Genomic DNA, 18,403 nt, shown 5'->3' on the forward strand with positions numbered 1-18,403 from the left:
ATCCAAATGAGACCCATAACCACAAACTACTGGACTTCTGGGTTGTCTGCCACGAGCACTTCTCAATTTATCTTAGCGGGTCGACGAAAATTTTTTATAAAATCAAACCAATCCCAAATTTAATGTTGTCTGGTTCCATATTTTTTTTATATTTGCTATAATTTTCAATAGAAACAAGAAAGCTATTGATACGGGTTATGATGAGTGGACTTAGAAGGTAATGTGACGGTCAAAGTTCAGGTGAGGAGACGGTCAAAGTCAATGTAAGGTGACAGTCATACTCTTAAAGGAGTAAAATCCCTTCATCCGATTTTGATTTAATCACCTAGTGCTAAGCTTTTCAGATTCCACCAGACCGAGTTATAATCCGGTCGGGGAAAGATAATCAACCCTTAAGCTAAACGAATCGAGGAGTCTAGGATCTCAAGGGCGGCCAGATCTTAAGATAATCAAACTTAAGGTCGTTTGGCCATACATATCAGTCGGAATAACTGACTCACGTCGTAGCATATCAATCATAAGTAACAATGTGCATGTGCATCCGTCCAGTCTCAAGGTCATATGAGTATACATACCCAGTGGCGGATCTAGACAAATATTTAAAGGGGTGCTCAAAAAAGAGACTAAAAATATTTTTTACTATCAAATAAATATATCAAAAGATAAAAGTACTGAATTAATAATGTTAATGATACAGATATAAAAACATGTGCATACCAATAAAGTAATTATTTTTTGATACTTGAATATCAGATCCGGACATACAAACAAGAGGAGGCAATTGTACCCTACGAGTGTTCATCTATTGAAAATGTTGTAAAATTTGTTCATTTTCAATTGTGGCAAAAATATCCTTCTCGATGTATACTATCAAACTGTCATTCATCCACTCATCCCCCATCCTATTACGAAAATCAGTCTTGATAATTTTCATAGCAGAAAAAACCCTTTCAACAGAAGCAGTTGCAACTGGTAAAACCAATGCTAACTCGATCAAACGATAAACCAATGAAAAAACTGTATTATTGCCCGTTTCAACCATCTTTTTAGCAAGACTTCCCAAATCTTCAATCATAGAAAATTCACCTCGCACATTTTGAATGTAAGTCTCAAGTTGGTCCTCAAGTATTACACGATCAGTCAATGAAAAGTCCTCCGGATAAAGTTCAGCAAGGCGGAGTAGCTTACTAATATTAAATTGAGAAAAAGAGTCCTTTGGATCTAAGCAAACAATGCAAGTAAGTACCTCCGTACTTGATTCTGAAAACCGATTATTCATCTCTTGAACCATCATATCAAGAACCTAATATTGTAACAATAAAAAAAATGAATAAAAAACATTATTAGAAAATTAAAATTTAATAAAATAATTAGAAATAATACCTTACAAAAAATTTCAACACGATAGTGATGAATATTAGTAATCATTTGTCCATTACGTCTGCTGCGACCACGAGTTCTCATATTTTCTTCCATATTCGGTATTGGGATCATATGGTTACTACAAAATTTGTTGACGGCATCCAAAAAATTCTCCTATCCTTCCTCTCTCAATTTTTGTAATCGAACTTTCATTGTCTTGATCAAACTGATAGCTAGTACAATGTTTTGATCCTTTTGTTGTAAGGCAAGTGACAATTCATTTGTGATTCCCAATAAAGATTTCATCAAATGCATCACAAACACAAATTCATAACTCTCCATCTTATCAATCAAACTGGCGGCGATATTATTATTATCATCATTAGTGCCATCATCATACATATTTTCAAGCACTTGTAAAACAGAAGTCCATGTAGACATCAAACGGATAATAGTCATGTAATGTGAACCCCAATGAGTATCCCCTGGTCGTTTTAAACTGATCTCCTGATTTTTTCCTTTACCACTAACAATATCTCCTTTCTGCAAACATTCTACAAGTTTATCATGTTCAAGTTATCTATGTTAGTTAGAGTCCCAGAGCCAATCATTTGATGATTGTATTATGGATTTATTGTATCATATTCTTATATATAAATAAAGGCATTTGTTTTTGGTTATTATACTTACTTGTATTGGTGCCAAATAAACTAAGTATAATAGCGTCCTTGAGTAGAAGGTTCTCACCTATATCAATCGGTTAGTTGAACCGATAGTGAGATGATATAGGGAACACTACTCTTAATCATTCCTAGTCTAGTGTTAACATTCAGGGACAATGTTAATGCAATAAGACTAGCATGTAGGTCAACTCGATGACTTGATCTCATAAGTCATGGATATAGAGATATCAAGTTGACACATGGGTATGCATTGGAGAATGTATACTGAATGACCCGCCTTGAGAAAGTATCATGGATCGTTATATGAGTGTCATATACTTTCTCATGTGGCTATTTGTATAACTACTAGTCCTTAGACCTGAAGTCACCATGGTTCCCTACATAAGGAGTTATGTACTTTGGTTTCGTCAAACGTCGCCCATAACTGGATGGACTATAAAGGCGATTATTGGGTATGTAACGAATTATGTAGAGGGATGTGAGTGATGTAGATGGGATCTATCCCTCCTATATGACGGGAGCGACATCGATATTCTTGATAGAGTGAGACCACGAAGTGCATGACCATGCCCAAATGAGTCAATATGAGATATTGAGCTCATTTTATTTAGTGAGTCTACTTGGAGTTCAAGATTTAGATTGATTAGAGGATGACACGGTCTATGCCTCACATTGATCAATCTAGATGTCTTGGATAGAAGGACACTTGTCATATATTGTGAGGAGTCACAATTAGTAGTCACAAGGTAATGTTGGATCTCAACATTCTTGTAACTTGGGTAGTAATGATGTGTTGCTAGATATCGCTCATTACTTATGCTTCTAAATGGGTTTAGGGGCATTGCCAACGTTACAAGAACCTATAGATCCACACTAAGGACAATTAGACGGAGATTAGGTTCATATGATGAACCAAGAGGATTAGATTCATGTGATGAATCAAATTGGATTAAGAGTAATCCTAATTGGGCTAGTTGAGTTGGACTCAAGTTGATTCATGTGTTCAATGAGTCTAATTTAGATTATGACTCATTGAATCAATTTAATTAAATGAATTAGATTCATTATATTAAATTGGCTTGAATTAAATGGTTGGATTAAATCAACCATGAGAGAGATTAAGTCAAGTTTGACTTGACTTGAGAGGAAGATAAAGAGTCAAGTTTGACTTGACTTTGTGTCACCTCATTGGTGAGTTGGCATTGAGTGGGCCAATGATGATGCTCCACATCATCATGGTTACTTAAGTAGGATGCCACCTCATGGGAGGTACCAAGAGTTGTGACTCTTGGCATTCCATGGAGGTTACAACACCTCTTAATGTGGTCGGCCACATGAATTGCATTAGTGAGTTTTCATTTTGAGTAATTCTCAGTAATTCCATCATCTTCTTCCTCAAGCTCTCCCACTCCTTTCTTGGCCGAACACCATAGGTGCTAGCACACCTTTGTTTGGTCCCCTCCACCTAATTTTGTTCGTGTGGATACTTGTAGAGGGTTGTCTACTTTAACAATCTTGAGATCCGGCAAACCGTTGGACTAGCGGGATAGCAAAGGGCATCACATTGAGGGTAACACTCTTATCTAGTGTAGATCTAGACTTTAGAAACTCGTACTCGTATTTTGTTTTATTTTTCCTTCGCACGGATCTGGTGGCGGGGGTTTCGGGGTTTCCGCGACGCGAAAAAGCGGTTTTCGCAGCTCGAAAAATCCAACAGTCTAAACTTATCTTTTCTTTTGCATGAAGCTCCAGTAATATTCACAATCATAGTAACATATTGGAAGAAATCACTCACAATTCGATTGCTTTTAGCACCTGCAACAACAACTAGTTGAAGTTGGTGAGTAAAACAATGGACATACCTTGCAGATGAATTTTCCTTCAATATGAGAGCCTTCAATCCATTATACTCACCTCGCATATTTGAAGCTCCGTCATATCCTTGACCTCTTAATCTTGATAATGACAACTTATGTTTTGCAAACAATTCATCAATAGCCTTCTTCAACGAAATAGCAGAAGTATCAGACACATGTACAATAGCAAGAAATCTTTCAATAACACATCCATGTTAGTTCACGTATCTTAAAACAACTCTCATTTGCTCTTTGACTGAAATGTCTCGACACTCATCAACCATAAGAGAAAATATATTGTCTTTCATATCATTAAGAATGAAATTTGTGACTTCAGCAGCACAAGCCCGTGTTAAATCCTTTTGAACTGTTGGAGATTTCATTTGGTTGTTTCTAGGGGCATTTTCATTCATTGTCTTAGCAACCTCGTCATTTCTTTGGGTATACCACTCAATCAATTCAAGAAAGTTACCTTTATTTGAGGAACTCAATGACTCGTCATGTACATGGAAAGACAAACCTTGTTTCAAAAGAAAGCGTGTAACATCCAAAGTTACCGTTAATCGAGTGCTATATGCAATCTCCATTCCACGTCCCTGTGCTTGTAGCAAATGTGACACACTTTGTCGTTGATTTTGAAAAGCCTCAAGTTGTGTTCTTGCATCATTGTGAGCACTAGCTACACCACCAACATGCGTATTAAATAATTCCATTGCTTTTCTCCAATTATGCATCCCTGAATTAGTAAATGCCTCATCTCCAACTCGACATCCTCTATGAGAATTTTTAAAGAGATAGCACCAAAAACAAAAAACTGCATCTTTTGATATACTTCTATGTTCTTTACCAAATTGCCTTTGGGGATAACTATGACCAAATGATTGACAAGGTCCTCTAATCAAATATTCTCTTCGAATCTGATCTCTAATTGAAACATCAAATTCATTTATTGGTTTGCGTAGCCCAGGGTCACTAACAAAATCATCCTGGTTGAATTCAACACGGGAATATTTTTTCTTGCTATTTTCTTCCATAGAATTCTTAGAAGACTCAACACTTCATTTTAAAATTTTCTCCATAACCTATATCAATTCATCAAAATTATTGATTTATGCAATCAACATAACAATTGAACACTACCAAGTATAAATCATGAAATTAGGAATAAGATGAAATAAGGAACAAGACTCACCTAAAATTGAAGGGATTTTGCTTGCTGTGGAGGAACGGCGGCGGAGCACAGTGGTAGCGGCGTCAACGGAACAGGCGAAGTGCCTACAACATTCAAATGGTGCATTCAAAATTAGAAGTTCTATGTTGTCCAACAACATTTCACAAGTTGCTTATTCAACCGACAATATAATACACAGTTAAAAGTCGAATCAGGGATAATCGAGTTAGAAACACCAAAGAAGCATGAGATTTTTCTTAGTTGACCTGGTCATTCTTGTCTTCTTCATTAGTTAAAAAAATTACATCCAAAGCTCAACACCAATGAAGTAGGAGAAAAACAGAGTTCATATCATCATATGCAATTATCAAATGAAGCAGCTAGAATCAGGTGGATAATCGACTTACCTACAAGGACACAATCAGAAGAATAGACTTTGATCTTTTTAGATGAATGAATGTTAAAGATCTGAAAGTCAAAAAGATTGCATCTCAAGAGTATTCCCAGTGGAGTCAACTTTACTTCAGTGTATGTTTTTGCTTTGTTCTACTCGTGATGATGAAATATTAAAACAATGGGAATAGTAGATGTTCAAGATTGTGCTAGATGCGATTTTATTGTCACGAGGAAGATGGTACTCGAAGGATTATGAAACTCATGTTGAATCTAATTAACATATGTAGTTAACATTCAGATGAACCTAGCAAGATTTAAACTTACTGCACCGACGGATGCAAAAGGGCGCGAGGGGGTGAAGAAGAAAGGGTGCTCGGCGGCTTGTCTTTGGTTTTAAGAAGAAAGGCTGAAAGGGTGCTCGGCCTCAGCGGAAAAAGAAGTCGGCTACTGGAAAAAGGTTAGGGCAGGGATCGGGCAATGAGAAGGAGGAAAGTTATTTTTAATGTTACTTTTGAAAAGAGTCCAATAAATTTTAAAAATTACAAGAAGGTCCTTTAATTTTTTTTTTAATAATCACTTCACTTATTTCCAGAATCAAGGGGGGTGTAGAAGCACCCCCTCGCGCTCCCTTGGATCTGCCGGTGTACATACCCTAGTCATATAAAAATCCGGTCGAGCAAGGACATGACGTAGTTCGACTCAATATATCAATCAAGCTTATCAAAACATAGCTGCCTCTCTCAGTAGCCCATTATAAGCTGAAGCGAGAAAAGGACGATCGGACCTGTAGCATCTATCCTCACATTATCACACAAGCAAGATTTTAGCAAAGCAGATGTTATCAGAAGGACTTCTAAAGAGCATGGGGCACTATATTATTTCTCAAGCATATTTCTAATGTGACTAAGATATTATAACACCATCAAACGAATATCTCAAAACTGTGCAGAATATAATAGAGAGGCTTAATGACAGATCAAGATACATGCAGGACAATATACGGCAAAGCATATAATACAAAATGCAATCGAACAGTCCAATAGAAGCTGTCAGCTTAAAGACCGGCTGAGATATATTTAATAGATTACATCATTTTAACAAAGTGGTTGACTTAAAGACCGTCCAAGACCTATACAGTCAACAACACCATCCTAACAGGGCAGCCGACTTAAGAACCGGCCAGATTATATTCAGTTGACAACAGCATCTTAACAAAATGGCGAGTTGAAGGATCGATCGAACCATATTCAACAAACAGTATCCTGACAACTTGTCATAATATATAACAACTTTGCGTCAAAGGATATTCTTCTAGAAGCTTCTTTAAGAACCATCGTGTCTCCCATCAGCAGACCAGCAATAACAGTATATTCCTTCGACAACCCCAACAATAAAAGAAGTTGTAAACAGTCACTGACACATTATGATGAATTACTTAACAAACTTTGACACATTTCATCACCTCATAATCGCGGAGGTTATGTGAGGTGGTATATTATAAGGGAGTCATCTCCGTGATAAAGGTACGCTCACTGCAAGGTTCTAAAATTCGCTAGGCGCTAGTCGGGTGGCAGACCAGCGTCTAGGCCGCCTAGGCAAGGACTAGGTGCCGCTAGGTGGATTCCTCGGTATCCCTTGTTTTATGTGGATTGTGGACAATGTCATATGCAAATGTAAATGTTGTCTTAAACAATTTCATAGCAATGGAGATCTAACTATGTATGCTGAAATAGATGCATAATTTCCAATACCAAAAAATGAAAACTATAAAAGAAAACTAATAGTTTTGTGCAAAAAAAATATGACTCAGTAAATACAAGTAAAAGAAACAGTTGAACAGTAGAACATGCAGTAAATTATCATAATCATGTAGTAAACAGTAAAACATATATCCAACTTGAATTTTAAAACCTTGCTATAAGCTAAAACAACTTTAGTGGTGGAAAACATTAGAAAATAGTAGCAATAGTTCAATTCAAGATTATATCATTGTTAATCAGTAACCACTAAGCAAAATATAATTATTGAATAACATAAATTATGTCTTAACAAAATGAGTTCAAAATTACACAACTAATAATATCTCATAGACTCATATTTATTCTACTTCTTGTTCTCCATAATTTTCAATAACTTGTTCTTCATCGGACACAAACTCAATATCATTATTGTGATCCTCCTCTTCTTCTTCGGATGCAAAATCATCTTCATAAAGTTCTCTCACTCTAGAGCTTCTTCGGGGTTGTAGATTTTCATCTACTCCACTTGTTTCATCAACCATTTGCTAAGTAAGCCCAGAACCTAGTTCAATTTCATCATCTTCCCCACCATCTACAATCTAACCTTGTGCATATGAAGCATCTTTTGCAAGAAGAATATCGACATTCCTTTCTTCTTTTTTTTTTGTTCAACAATCTAGCATTAAATTGGACAAATACTAGATTGTTCAACTTGTTGGCATCCAACCTATTTCTTTTCTTTGTATGAATCTAAAAAAAAAGAGAAAGTAAATATTATAGTTAGTACCTGAATATAGAGTATAGACATTAAAAATTATAACCGATTTAATTAAAGACTAAAAGTTTAAAACTTACTCCTTCAAATGTACTTCAATTTCTTTCACACCCAAATGAACTTATAGTTAAGGAAAGTATCCTTAATGTCACCCTTAGCAAGTTAGGTGTGTGAGCACCACATGTACTCCACCATGCACATGGATTAAATGTATCATCATTTTTTTCACATGTTTTTGCTGCCAATGTTTTTCCAAATAACCCAGTCTTATCTCTATATTTTGAAAATTTCTTGTTAATAATTATATCTTGTAGATCTAACTCGTTGGCATCTAAAGTTTCCATGCATTCAAAAATCCCCATTGCGACCTCCTCATAAAGAGCAATAGAACTATCTTTATAGCAAAAATAAGGATTCAACAAAAAAGTAGTGGTATGCAATGATGTATCAAGTCTATCCTTCATTTTTTTACTCAATAATGACTATGATAAGCTGATAATTTGATTTCACGTTGTTTAGAGCCACCTTGATATCTTCTTTAGCTTGAAGAAGCTCCCCATATAGAAACTCCATCGATGGCTTTCTATCTCCATCTACCAATCGAAAAACTCTTACCAAAGGAGCAAATATTTTCAAATAAAGTGTCACACCATTCCAAAAACTCATGCTCATCACTGCAAAGTAAGTCAATTTTCCTTTGTTTGTTTTTGACCATTTACATTTTTCCCACATATCACTTATAAAAATGACCCTTAAACTAGCTTTTTTTTTCAATCAAACTTTGCAATGTGAGAAAATTTGATGCAAATCTGGTAACTTCTGGTCGGACTATGTCTCTCTTCTTCGTGAAACTTCTCATCAATGACAAAGTCTTATGGTGAGCATAGATGAAAAAGGTAAAAGACTTGGATTGCTCAATAACCTTTTTATATCGTGGGAGTTTGCCAATACTTTCCAGCATGAGATTAACCGTGTGAGTTATACATGAACTCCAAAAAATCCTAGGTCGTTTTTTTCTCATCAATTTAGCTGCAACCATATTGTTGGTGACATGTTAGGACCTTCGGACGCGGCTAGAGAGGGGGGGGTGTGAATAGCCGACCCCAAATTCACGTTTCTTCCTACAATTTGAGTTAGCGCAGCGGAAATAAAAAGTAGAAATGAAAATGGAGAAGATCAAACCTCAAACGCGACGATATAACGAGGTTCGGAGATGATACTCCTACTCTTCGGCGTGTCCGTAAGGTGGACGAATCCTATCAATCCGTCGGTGGATGAGACCCCGGAGAACCGGCTAATAAAAACTCCTTCTGGGTGGAGAAACCTCGCCACAATCTCTCTTGCAACAGCAATATCAGCGTACAAGAAATACAGCAAGAAGCCAAGAACAATATGAATGTAAAAACACTAGTTTGCTTGCCTTCTTGTCGACTGTTGATGAAGCAGCAACTTCACGGAGGCCAACCACAGTAGCAACTAGCAGTTGGAGACCCAACCGAGGGAAGTTCACACGAAGCTTCAGTAATGGAGAGCTCAACAAAGCTCAGATCGCAAGGAACAAGAAGGAGCCAGCAGAAGTAGCAGTCCCAACAGTAGAGGCCCTCTTATATGAACCTGCGAAGAAGAAGACACAGACAGAAATCTAGCCGCTGTGTCTCAACGGCTAGACCTGGACCGATCAGGCTCCACCCTGATCGGTCCAGGATGGATCTGATCGGTCAGGGGACCGATCAGGCCCTAGGCTGATCGGTCCCCAGACCGATCAGCGAGTTGGTTGCGAGCCTTGATCGGTCTGTGGACCGATCAGGCCATTCCTTCTCCCAATCTGTTTGGTTACTGATCGGTCACCAGATCGATCAGATGACCCAGTGTATCACTGGATCGGTCAGCAGACCGATCCAATTTCCCAGCCTTAAACCTAAAGCCTTCCTGATCTAGAGAACGAGCTACCGAGCCCTCTCCGACTTCCACGTCCGGTCCAGAGAACGAGCTACCGAGCCCTCTCTGACCTAGTCCAGAGAACGAGCTACCGAGCCCTCTCTGACCTAGTCCGGAGAACGAGCTACCGAGCCCTCTCCGACTCCATCCAGTCCAGAGAACGAGCTACCGAGCCCTCGCGATCGTAGAAGGGTGGAATCGTGACGTCTTCTCCAAGTTGATCCATTCTCTAACTCGTGCTCCCCCGGGTGTTAATCCGACGAAGAGCGACCTCGCTCTGATACCATTTGTTAGGACCTTCGGACGCGGCTAGAGAGGGGGGTGTGAATAGCCGACCCCAAATTCACGTTTCTTCCTACAATTTGAGTTAGCGCAGCGGAAATAAAAGATAGAAACGAAAATGGAGAAGATCAAACCTCAAACGCGACGATATAACGAGGTTCAGAGATGATACTCCTACTCCTCGGCGTGTCCGTAAGGTGGACGAATCCTATCAATCCGTCGGTGGATGAGACCCCGGAGAATCGGCTAATAAAAACTCCTTCTTGGTGGAGAAACCTCGCCACAATCTCTCTTGCAACAGCAAGATCAGTGTACAAGAAATACAGCAAGACGCCAAGAATAATATGAATGTAAAACACTAGTGTTTTCTCCGATCGTTGGGAAAGCTAAGACAAGCCATGTCCAACAAACAAAGATCAGTTGGAGTCCAGCCGAGGGAAGCTCACACGAAGCTTCAGTAATGGAGAGCTCAGCAAAGCTCTGATCGCAAGGAACAAGAAAGAGCAAGAGCCAGAAATTCGCTATACTGTAGAGGCCCTTGATTTATATGAACCTGCGAAGAAGAAGAAAGAAGAAATCTAGCCGTTGTGTCTCAACGGCTAGACCTGGACCGATCAGGGACCGATCAGGCTCCACCCTGATCGGTCCAGGATGGATCTGATCGGTCAGGGGACTGATCAGGCCCTAGGCTGATCGGTCAGGGGACCGATCAGGCCCTAGGCTGATCGGTCCCCAGACCGATCCCAACTCTCACAGAGAGTTGGTTGCGATCCCTGATCGGTCTGTGGACCGATCAGGCCCTAGGCTGATCGGTCCCCAGACCAATCCCAACTCTCACAGAGAGTTGGTTGCCAAAGCCCTGATTGGTCTGTGGATCGATCAGGCCATTCCTTCTCCCAATCTGTTTGGTTACTGATCGGTCACCAGATCGATCAGATGACCCAGTGTATCACTGAATCGGTCAGCAGACCGATCCAATTTCCCAGCCTTAAACCTTAAAGCCTTCCTGATATAGAGAACGAGCTACCGAGCCCTCTCTGACCTAGTCCGGAGAACGAGCTACCGAGCCCTCTCCGACTTCCACGTCCGGTCCAGAGAACGAGCTACCGAGCCCTCTCCGACTTCCACGTCCGATCCAGAGAACGAGCTACCGAGCCATCTCTGACCTAGTCCGGAGAACGAGCTATCGAGCCCTCTCCGACTTCCACGTCAGGTCCAGAGAATGAGCTACCGAGCCCTCTCTGACCTAGTCCAGAGAACGAGCTACCGAGCCCTCTCCGACTTCGTCCGGTCTAGAGAACGAGCTACCGAGCCCTCTCTGACCTAGTCCGAAGAACGAGCTACCGAGCCCTCTCCGACTTCCCATGCCAAGCTTCCATACTTGGACTTTTCCCCGTGCCAAGCTCTCTGCTTGGACTTTTCTCGTGCCAAGCTCCCTGCTTGGACTTTTCCGTGCCAAGCTCCCTGCTTGGACTTTTCCGTGCCAAGTCTCCATACTTGGACTTTTCCCGTGCCAAGCTCCCTGCTTGGACTTTTCCGTGCCAAGTCTCTATACTTGGACTTTTCCCGAATCAGGTCAACACAAGTCGGGTCAACCAGGTCAACCTTGACCAAAGGTTGCACCCACAATCCCCCAAGTTCCTATTCTTGTCAACCATCAAAATATAACTTCTCTATTCTTGTCAAACATCAAAATATACCTCGAGTCAGGTTAACTCGAGTCGGGTCACCCAGGTCAACCTTGACCTAAGGTTGCACCAACAATTATCTGTTACAATCTGAATAATATTCTGAGCTCCTACTTGTTCAACACACTTGTCAACATACTCAAAAATAAGTTCAGCTGTATGTGCCTCATCTGAAGACTCCTTAGACTCTAAAAATGTAGTACCCTCCTTGCAATTAACACACAAATTTAAGATGCTTCTTCTTTTTCTATCACTCCATGCATCTGTCATGATCGAGCATCCATTCTTTGCTCCTTCTTCTTCATGTTTCTTCAGTAATTGTTTTGTTCTTTCAACTTTGGCTTTCAACAATGCCTCCCTAAGTTGATATTGAGTTGGAGGCTTGAATCCTGGTCCAAATTGACTCACTGCCTCCATTAGTTGCTTGAAGCTATCATTATCAACAACATTGAATGAGATTCCATTTTCATAAACTCATCTCCCAACATATTGTTGAACTTGTTGAGTTCTCTCTTTGAAAAGAGTCTCATTTATATTTTTTTGGCGAAGCACTTTACTTCCACCGGAGCCTGCATTTTCTGGAGCAATTGCCAATGCATATCTATCCATAGTGTCAAGTGGAAGAGGTTTTTTAATTCCACCAATCCCTTCAATTTCAAGACCTTCTTCATCTAAAGAAATACCCACCTCTGCTCTACAACTTTGTTCTTCCATTATTTTGTTCTTCTTTCTATTCCTCCCTTCTAAAATAGCCTATTTACACTTATTTTTGTCTTCTTGAGATGTTTTTTGACAACCATATCACTAAAAAAAACACTTGTAAAGGAGCGGTTGTTTAGGAGTGGTTTTAATACCGCTCTTGAAACTCGACCAACTAAATCGGTTTGAACTAAACCATTTCTATTATCTGGCCTTTTAGGAACAATTATGAAACCACTCTTATTGCATAGCTTTAGTATCGATTCGAAAGAACCGCTACTATAAACCGCTCTTAATGATACAACTATTAGAAACAATATTAAAATTGTCGATATTAGCTACTTTTAGTAGCGGTTCTGAGTAAAATGTTGCTACTAATTATTTCTATTGCTCCAACTTCTAGGAGCAATCTTCAAACCGCTCATATTGGATTCTTGGAACAAAAGCTTGTGTAAAGTGTTATTATAAACCATTGTTATTGCTCTAGTGGTTTAGAATTGATTTTTAAACTGCATCTATTACATAGTTTTGGCGTTGATTTGCATAAACCACTCTTATTGATAAACTTTTAGAAACAATATTGAAACTGGCAATTTTGGATACTTTTGGCAACCATTCTGTGTCTAACATTGCTACTAACTATTTCTATTAAAATAACTTCTAAGAGCAATTTACAAACTGTTCACATACATTCGGATACCCTGTACACTCAGTCAGGCACTGGAGTCAGATATGGGAGTTAGGTAGCATAAAATTACTCTCTCAAACTACCTCTATTTCTTATAACAATATCCTAAAATATTCATTTCTTTATTCAATAGAATCACCTTAACCATGTGATCATTGTTAACTTAGAATTTTTATGATCTTTATTTATAGGATAAAAATCAAATTTAAATAAATTTTTTAATAAAACTTATTAAAAATAAGAAAAATTTAAATTTGATTTTTTATTTTTCAAATTTTAATTTAAATTTTCTTAATAAGAGTATTTATATAAAAAATTTGACCATGTACCTAGTATTTGAAAACGGTACAAATTATTTAATATTTAATATAGTTATAGATATTTATACATTTATATTATTTTTCTTTTATTCAAATTAAATTAATCATATATGACTAAAATATTATTTTAATATATAAAACGCAATGCAAACAAAAACAAAAAGGGAGGGGTGTTTTCTTAAAATTTAAAAATATATTATATGATCATTTAATTTTTATTGATGATTTTATGCTCTTTTCAATTTTCACATAGATGAAAAAATATTTTCTCAAAATTAATTAAAATTACACCGTGTTTCAAATTTATTTAATTTTATAGTATTTTTTATTTGTACATTATATATTATAGGAAACATATAATTTAAATTTTAATTGCATGCCCGCTTAGAATTGGAATTATAGTAAGTGGATTGATTTTAATACTAAATTTTAATTAATTAAAACCTAAGTTTTAATTAACTATACATCTATTATTCTGTTAGTTATTCTGTCACGCGACGCCTTGCCAAGCAACCACGGCGTTGCCTTTTCCTTTCTTCCATTCTTCCTCTCCTTCGTGAGTGCACTCGTCGGCATTATCCTGTCGAAGCCACCACGCAATCATGTCCTGCTACGGTCAGCCACCTGCTCGTCGGCATATGACAAGTTGAGGCTCACCACTCGACATATGCCTTTAAAATTACATTTTTTTTAAATGGGAAGGAGGCCTATTAAATTGTAATAGTTAAAATATCTCTATATTAATAAGGGTCAAAATCAATTTGCTCCTTATGATTTTTAAGGATCTAACACTCTATCTACGTGGCAATAGTGTATTGGATAAAACAAGTGTCATGGATCAATTATGATTTTAATATTATTTACCATTGGATTAAAGTCAATCCAATGGTTGAATATTGCATCGCTCAAATTAGAAATGTCCTTTCTTTCCTATTTAAATGCACACCTCTTTTCATGGCGCGTCTCTTTCTTTTCTACTTAAACACACACCCCTTTTCATCACACACCCTTTTCATCACATCCAACCCTAATCTCACATTCTTCTACTAACGCATGCCCCTTTTCATCGCATCTAATCTCACATTCTTCTACATATACATAATGGTGTTTCAGACGAAGCAGATGGTGCGAAGTCTACTGGCAGCAAGGTGCCTAGGAAGTCAGATCCCGCGACTAGTGGCGTAAAGAAGCCACACCACTTCTTTCCAGGCATGGTGGTGTTGAGGGAGAGATCCGAAAGTACCAGAATAGCACGGAGTGGCTGATCCGGAAGTTGTCGTTCTGGCAACTGGTGCATGAGATCGCGTAGGACTTCAAGAGCAGATGCTACAATTCCAACCGCCCTATGAAGCTGAACATTGACAACTTCCTGCACCAGCCATGCCTCCATGCCACAACCTGCAAGACCTCATTGGTGAGCTTTGCTTTCTCCTTCAAATTTTAACTCAATCACTAGCAATTAATCTTGCTAAAACTATGACTCCACTACTCTATCTCGTGCGGGGGAAAAGATCCATGTCCTTGTCGGGTCGGGATCGGTAATGCAAGTGATGACATACACGACGTTGCAATGGTCGAGGATGAGCTCTTTGATGACCTCTCCGATGACGACATGCAAGCAGGGGAGAAGGAGGCGGTTGAACATAGAATAGGTGAGGGCACTGGAGAGGAGCTTCGAGCTATAGGGAAACAAACTGGAGTCAAAGAGGAAACTGCAGTTGGCTACAACGATTGGGCTACATCTAAGGCAAGTGGTCATTTGGTTCCAGAACAAGAGGGATGCATCTCTGAAGAATATACAATTAGATTATTTTCTTTAATGAGTTGAAAATTATTTTTACACCTATTGGGCTCTAGTTGAAAATTATTTATACATCTAATGAGTTTTAGAGCTAGAGTGATTTGAATTGTTTCTAAATTTTAATTTTAACAATGTTTTGAAGTACTCTTATACTTATGGCATTTATGTGTGGTTTGAAATTACTCTTAAATTTCAAGAATCAACCTTGTTTCGAAAGTGTTCTTTAACCACGTTTGAAGTGTCCTTATACCCATGATATTTAAGAGTGGTTTGAACTCACTCCTAAATTTTTAGCATCAATAGTGTTTCAAAATTTCTTTTATATATATGGTGTATAGGACGGTTTAAAATTGTTCTTATATATAATGTGTTCTATAATGGTTTGAACTGTTCCTAAATTTCAAATTTTAATAGCATTTTGATGTGCTCCTATACTTGCATTTAGGAGCGTTTAAAACCACTCCTTAATGTCTAGCATTAATAGCGTTTCAAAATCACTCTTATATCTATGACATACAGAAGTCGTTTAAAATCATTCTAACACCTAAAGAGTTTAAGAGTGATTTGAACTGCTCCTATATTTATAGCTATAGAAGTTGTTTGAAATCGTTGTTATGTGTACAGCGTGTAAGATCGATTTCAAATCGTACCTATAAAGTATAATAAGAGCGATTTTTTAATTTTTATCAACGGTTACAAAAATCGCTTCTATAGGATATAGGGGCGGCAATAAGAGGAGTGGTTTTCAAACCGTTGGTAAAAGTGTAGGAGTGGTTGAACACCGCTCTTTAAAGTCAAAAAAAGCATCCCTATATGGGTGTTTTTTTTTTTTTACAGTTGATACATTTCTAGGTATATTTCCAATGCGCTCCTTTATCTAGGGATGTAAATGAATCAAACGATTCGCGAGCTATTCGGAGATCGATTCGGTAAAAAGCTCGTTCGAGTTCGTTCGTTTATCTTATCGAACCGAGCTTGAGCTTGATTTCGAGCTCGATAGTTTTATCAAGCCGAGCTCGAGCTTAAGGATATTCGGCTCGTGAGTTCGCGAACATGTTCGTTTATAGGCTCGCGAGCCAAAAAAATGAGTCTTAAAATGAGCCTTAAACCGAGCCAAAAAAACGAGCTCTAAAACGAGCCTTAAAACGAGTTTTAAACCGAGCCAAAAAAACGAGCTCTAAAACGAGCCAAACAAACGAGCTCTAAAATGAGCCTTAAAATGAGCTTTAAAATGAGCCAAAAAAAAAGCCAAAAATGAGCTCTAAACGAGCCCGAAAATGAGTCCGAAAACGAGCCTGAGCTCGCTTAACGAGTTAGGCTCGTTAACTTTGATAATCGAGCTAATAACGAGTCGAGCTCGAGCCTTGTGATAAAAGCTCAATTCGAGCTCGAGCCGAGCTCGTGCCCAATATAACTTAAACGAGCCGAGCTCGAGCCTAATCCTGTTCGGCTCAGTTCGTCTCGTTTACATCCATACCTTTATCCTATACACTCCCCTTGACATTATTTTTTCACATAACTTGCATTTAATTTTATCGAGGTTCTTAGGATCAATCAATATCCCAAACTCCCATCCGATGTCATTTGACTTTCTTCTAAGAATCCCAGATTCGGATTGAGTGACAGATGCTATCGAAGATGAATTACTTGCCATTATAATAACAGATAACCTGAAAAAATTATATATAACAACATAACATGATAATAAAATTTAATTATAGTATTATACCATACAATACAAAATAATGAAATATAATATTAACAAGTCTGATAATATTTTTTTATATATCTTAATCTAATTAATAAAATTTATTAGATATTTGTTTTAAAAAATAAATTTTAAATAAAATTTTTATGTTTTAAAATCTACTTTATATATAAATTACTAATATTTATTGGAATGTTTAAAATTTTAATTTAATTTTTATATTTTTAAAACTGATTTATATAAATTAATAATATTTATTAGAATTTTTAAAATTTAAATATAATTTTAATATTTATAAATCTGATTAATATAAATTAATAATATATAAAATTTATAAATATGATTTATATAAATTAATAATATGTATAATAATTTTTTAAATTTTAAATATTTTTTTTATATTTTTAAATCTGATAAATAATAATAAATATTATTTATTAGAATTTTTTAAATATAATTTTTTAAATCTGTTATATAAATTAATATTTAATAATATTTATTAAAAAAATAAATATATTATTTATATATATAATCAGATTTATATAAATTAATTTGTTATTAGAATTTTATATATAATTTTATATATTTAAATTTGTTTTATATAAATTAATAATATTTATTATAAAAAAATTAAATTTTAAATATATTTAATTGGGATCATAATTTAATTAGGCTTTATGAATTTATTATTGAAATTATCCCAATTAGGAATTGTTTTAATTTATTAAATCTAAAAAAAATACAAAATAGAAAAAAAAAAAAAAAAAAAACGTGCTATCGCGCGAACGCCACAGGACGCCACCGGTGCCTCGTGGGAGGCCTTCGGTGCGTCCGGCAAAGTCCGGTGTTGTTTTTAGTGACGCTGGTAGCGTCGCGGAAAGCTTTCGGCACAGTCGAAAGCATCACGACGCTATCGACATTGCTAGAAGTAACGTCGGACTTCGCCGAACGCGTTCGACAATGCTTCCGGTGGCGTCTGACGCCCTGTGACACGTCCGGCGTTGCCGGAGAGTTGCCGCAACAACAAATCATGAGAAATAAAAAAAATTAACAGAAACAAAAAATAAAAACTTACCGGAAGCAAGCCGCGATGAGAGAAGACGAAGCGCCTCGACAAATCCGATTTAGTATTAAAAAACCTAAAATATGTCAAAAATACCTAGGCCCGCCAAGCCCGCCGAAATCCGCCGAAGCTCGCGATGGCCGCCGAAGCCTGTCGAGGATCGCCTAGGTAGCCCAACCGCCTAGGTCATCCGCCTGGTTGGTTTCTGGCACGGCCTACAACCGTACAATGCCT

At 37.4% G+C, this 18,403-nt stretch overlaps 1 protein-coding gene across 1 annotated transcript; it reads right to left on the reverse strand.

Moving 5' to 3' along the window:
• Positions 1–802: 802 nt before the first annotated feature.
• LOC121980087 lies at positions 803–14,987 on the reverse strand. The gene is made up of 6 exons (XM_042532055.1): positions 14,680–14,987; positions 4,459–4,675; positions 3,960–4,047; positions 3,808–3,860; positions 1,570–1,905; positions 803–1,303 (listed from the first exon to the last, which is right to left on the reverse strand). The coding sequence occupies exons 1-6, from the start codon at positions 14,985–14,987 to the stop codon at positions 803–805; spliced, it is 1,503 nt and encodes a 500-aa protein (XP_042387989.1).
• Between the last annotated feature and the right edge of the window lie 3,416 nt (positions 14,988–18,403).

This window comes from Zingiber officinale, chromosome 5A (assembly GCF_018446385.1).
Source record: "Zingiber officinale cultivar Zhangliang chromosome 5A, Zo_v1.1, whole genome shotgun sequence".
In the NCBI taxonomy this organism is placed as follows: domain Eukaryota; kingdom Viridiplantae; phylum Streptophyta; class Magnoliopsida; order Zingiberales; family Zingiberaceae; genus Zingiber; species Zingiber officinale.

Excerpts from the sequence above, each read along its gene's own strand:
- LOC121980087 (XM_042532055.1), bottom strand. The coding sequence starts at position 14,987 with ATGGAGGCATGGCTGGTGCAGGAAGTTGTCAATGTTCAGCTTCATAGG. Across the intron at positions 3,861-3,959 it reads CGGAGCTTCAAATATGCGAG|GTGCTAAAAGCAATCGAATT; the intron begins GTGAGTATAATG and ends TTGTTGTTGCAG. Across the intron at positions 1,304-1,569 it reads GTTTGATCAAGACAATGAAA|GTTCTTGATATGATGGTTCA; the intron begins GTTCGATTACAA and ends TTACAATATTAG.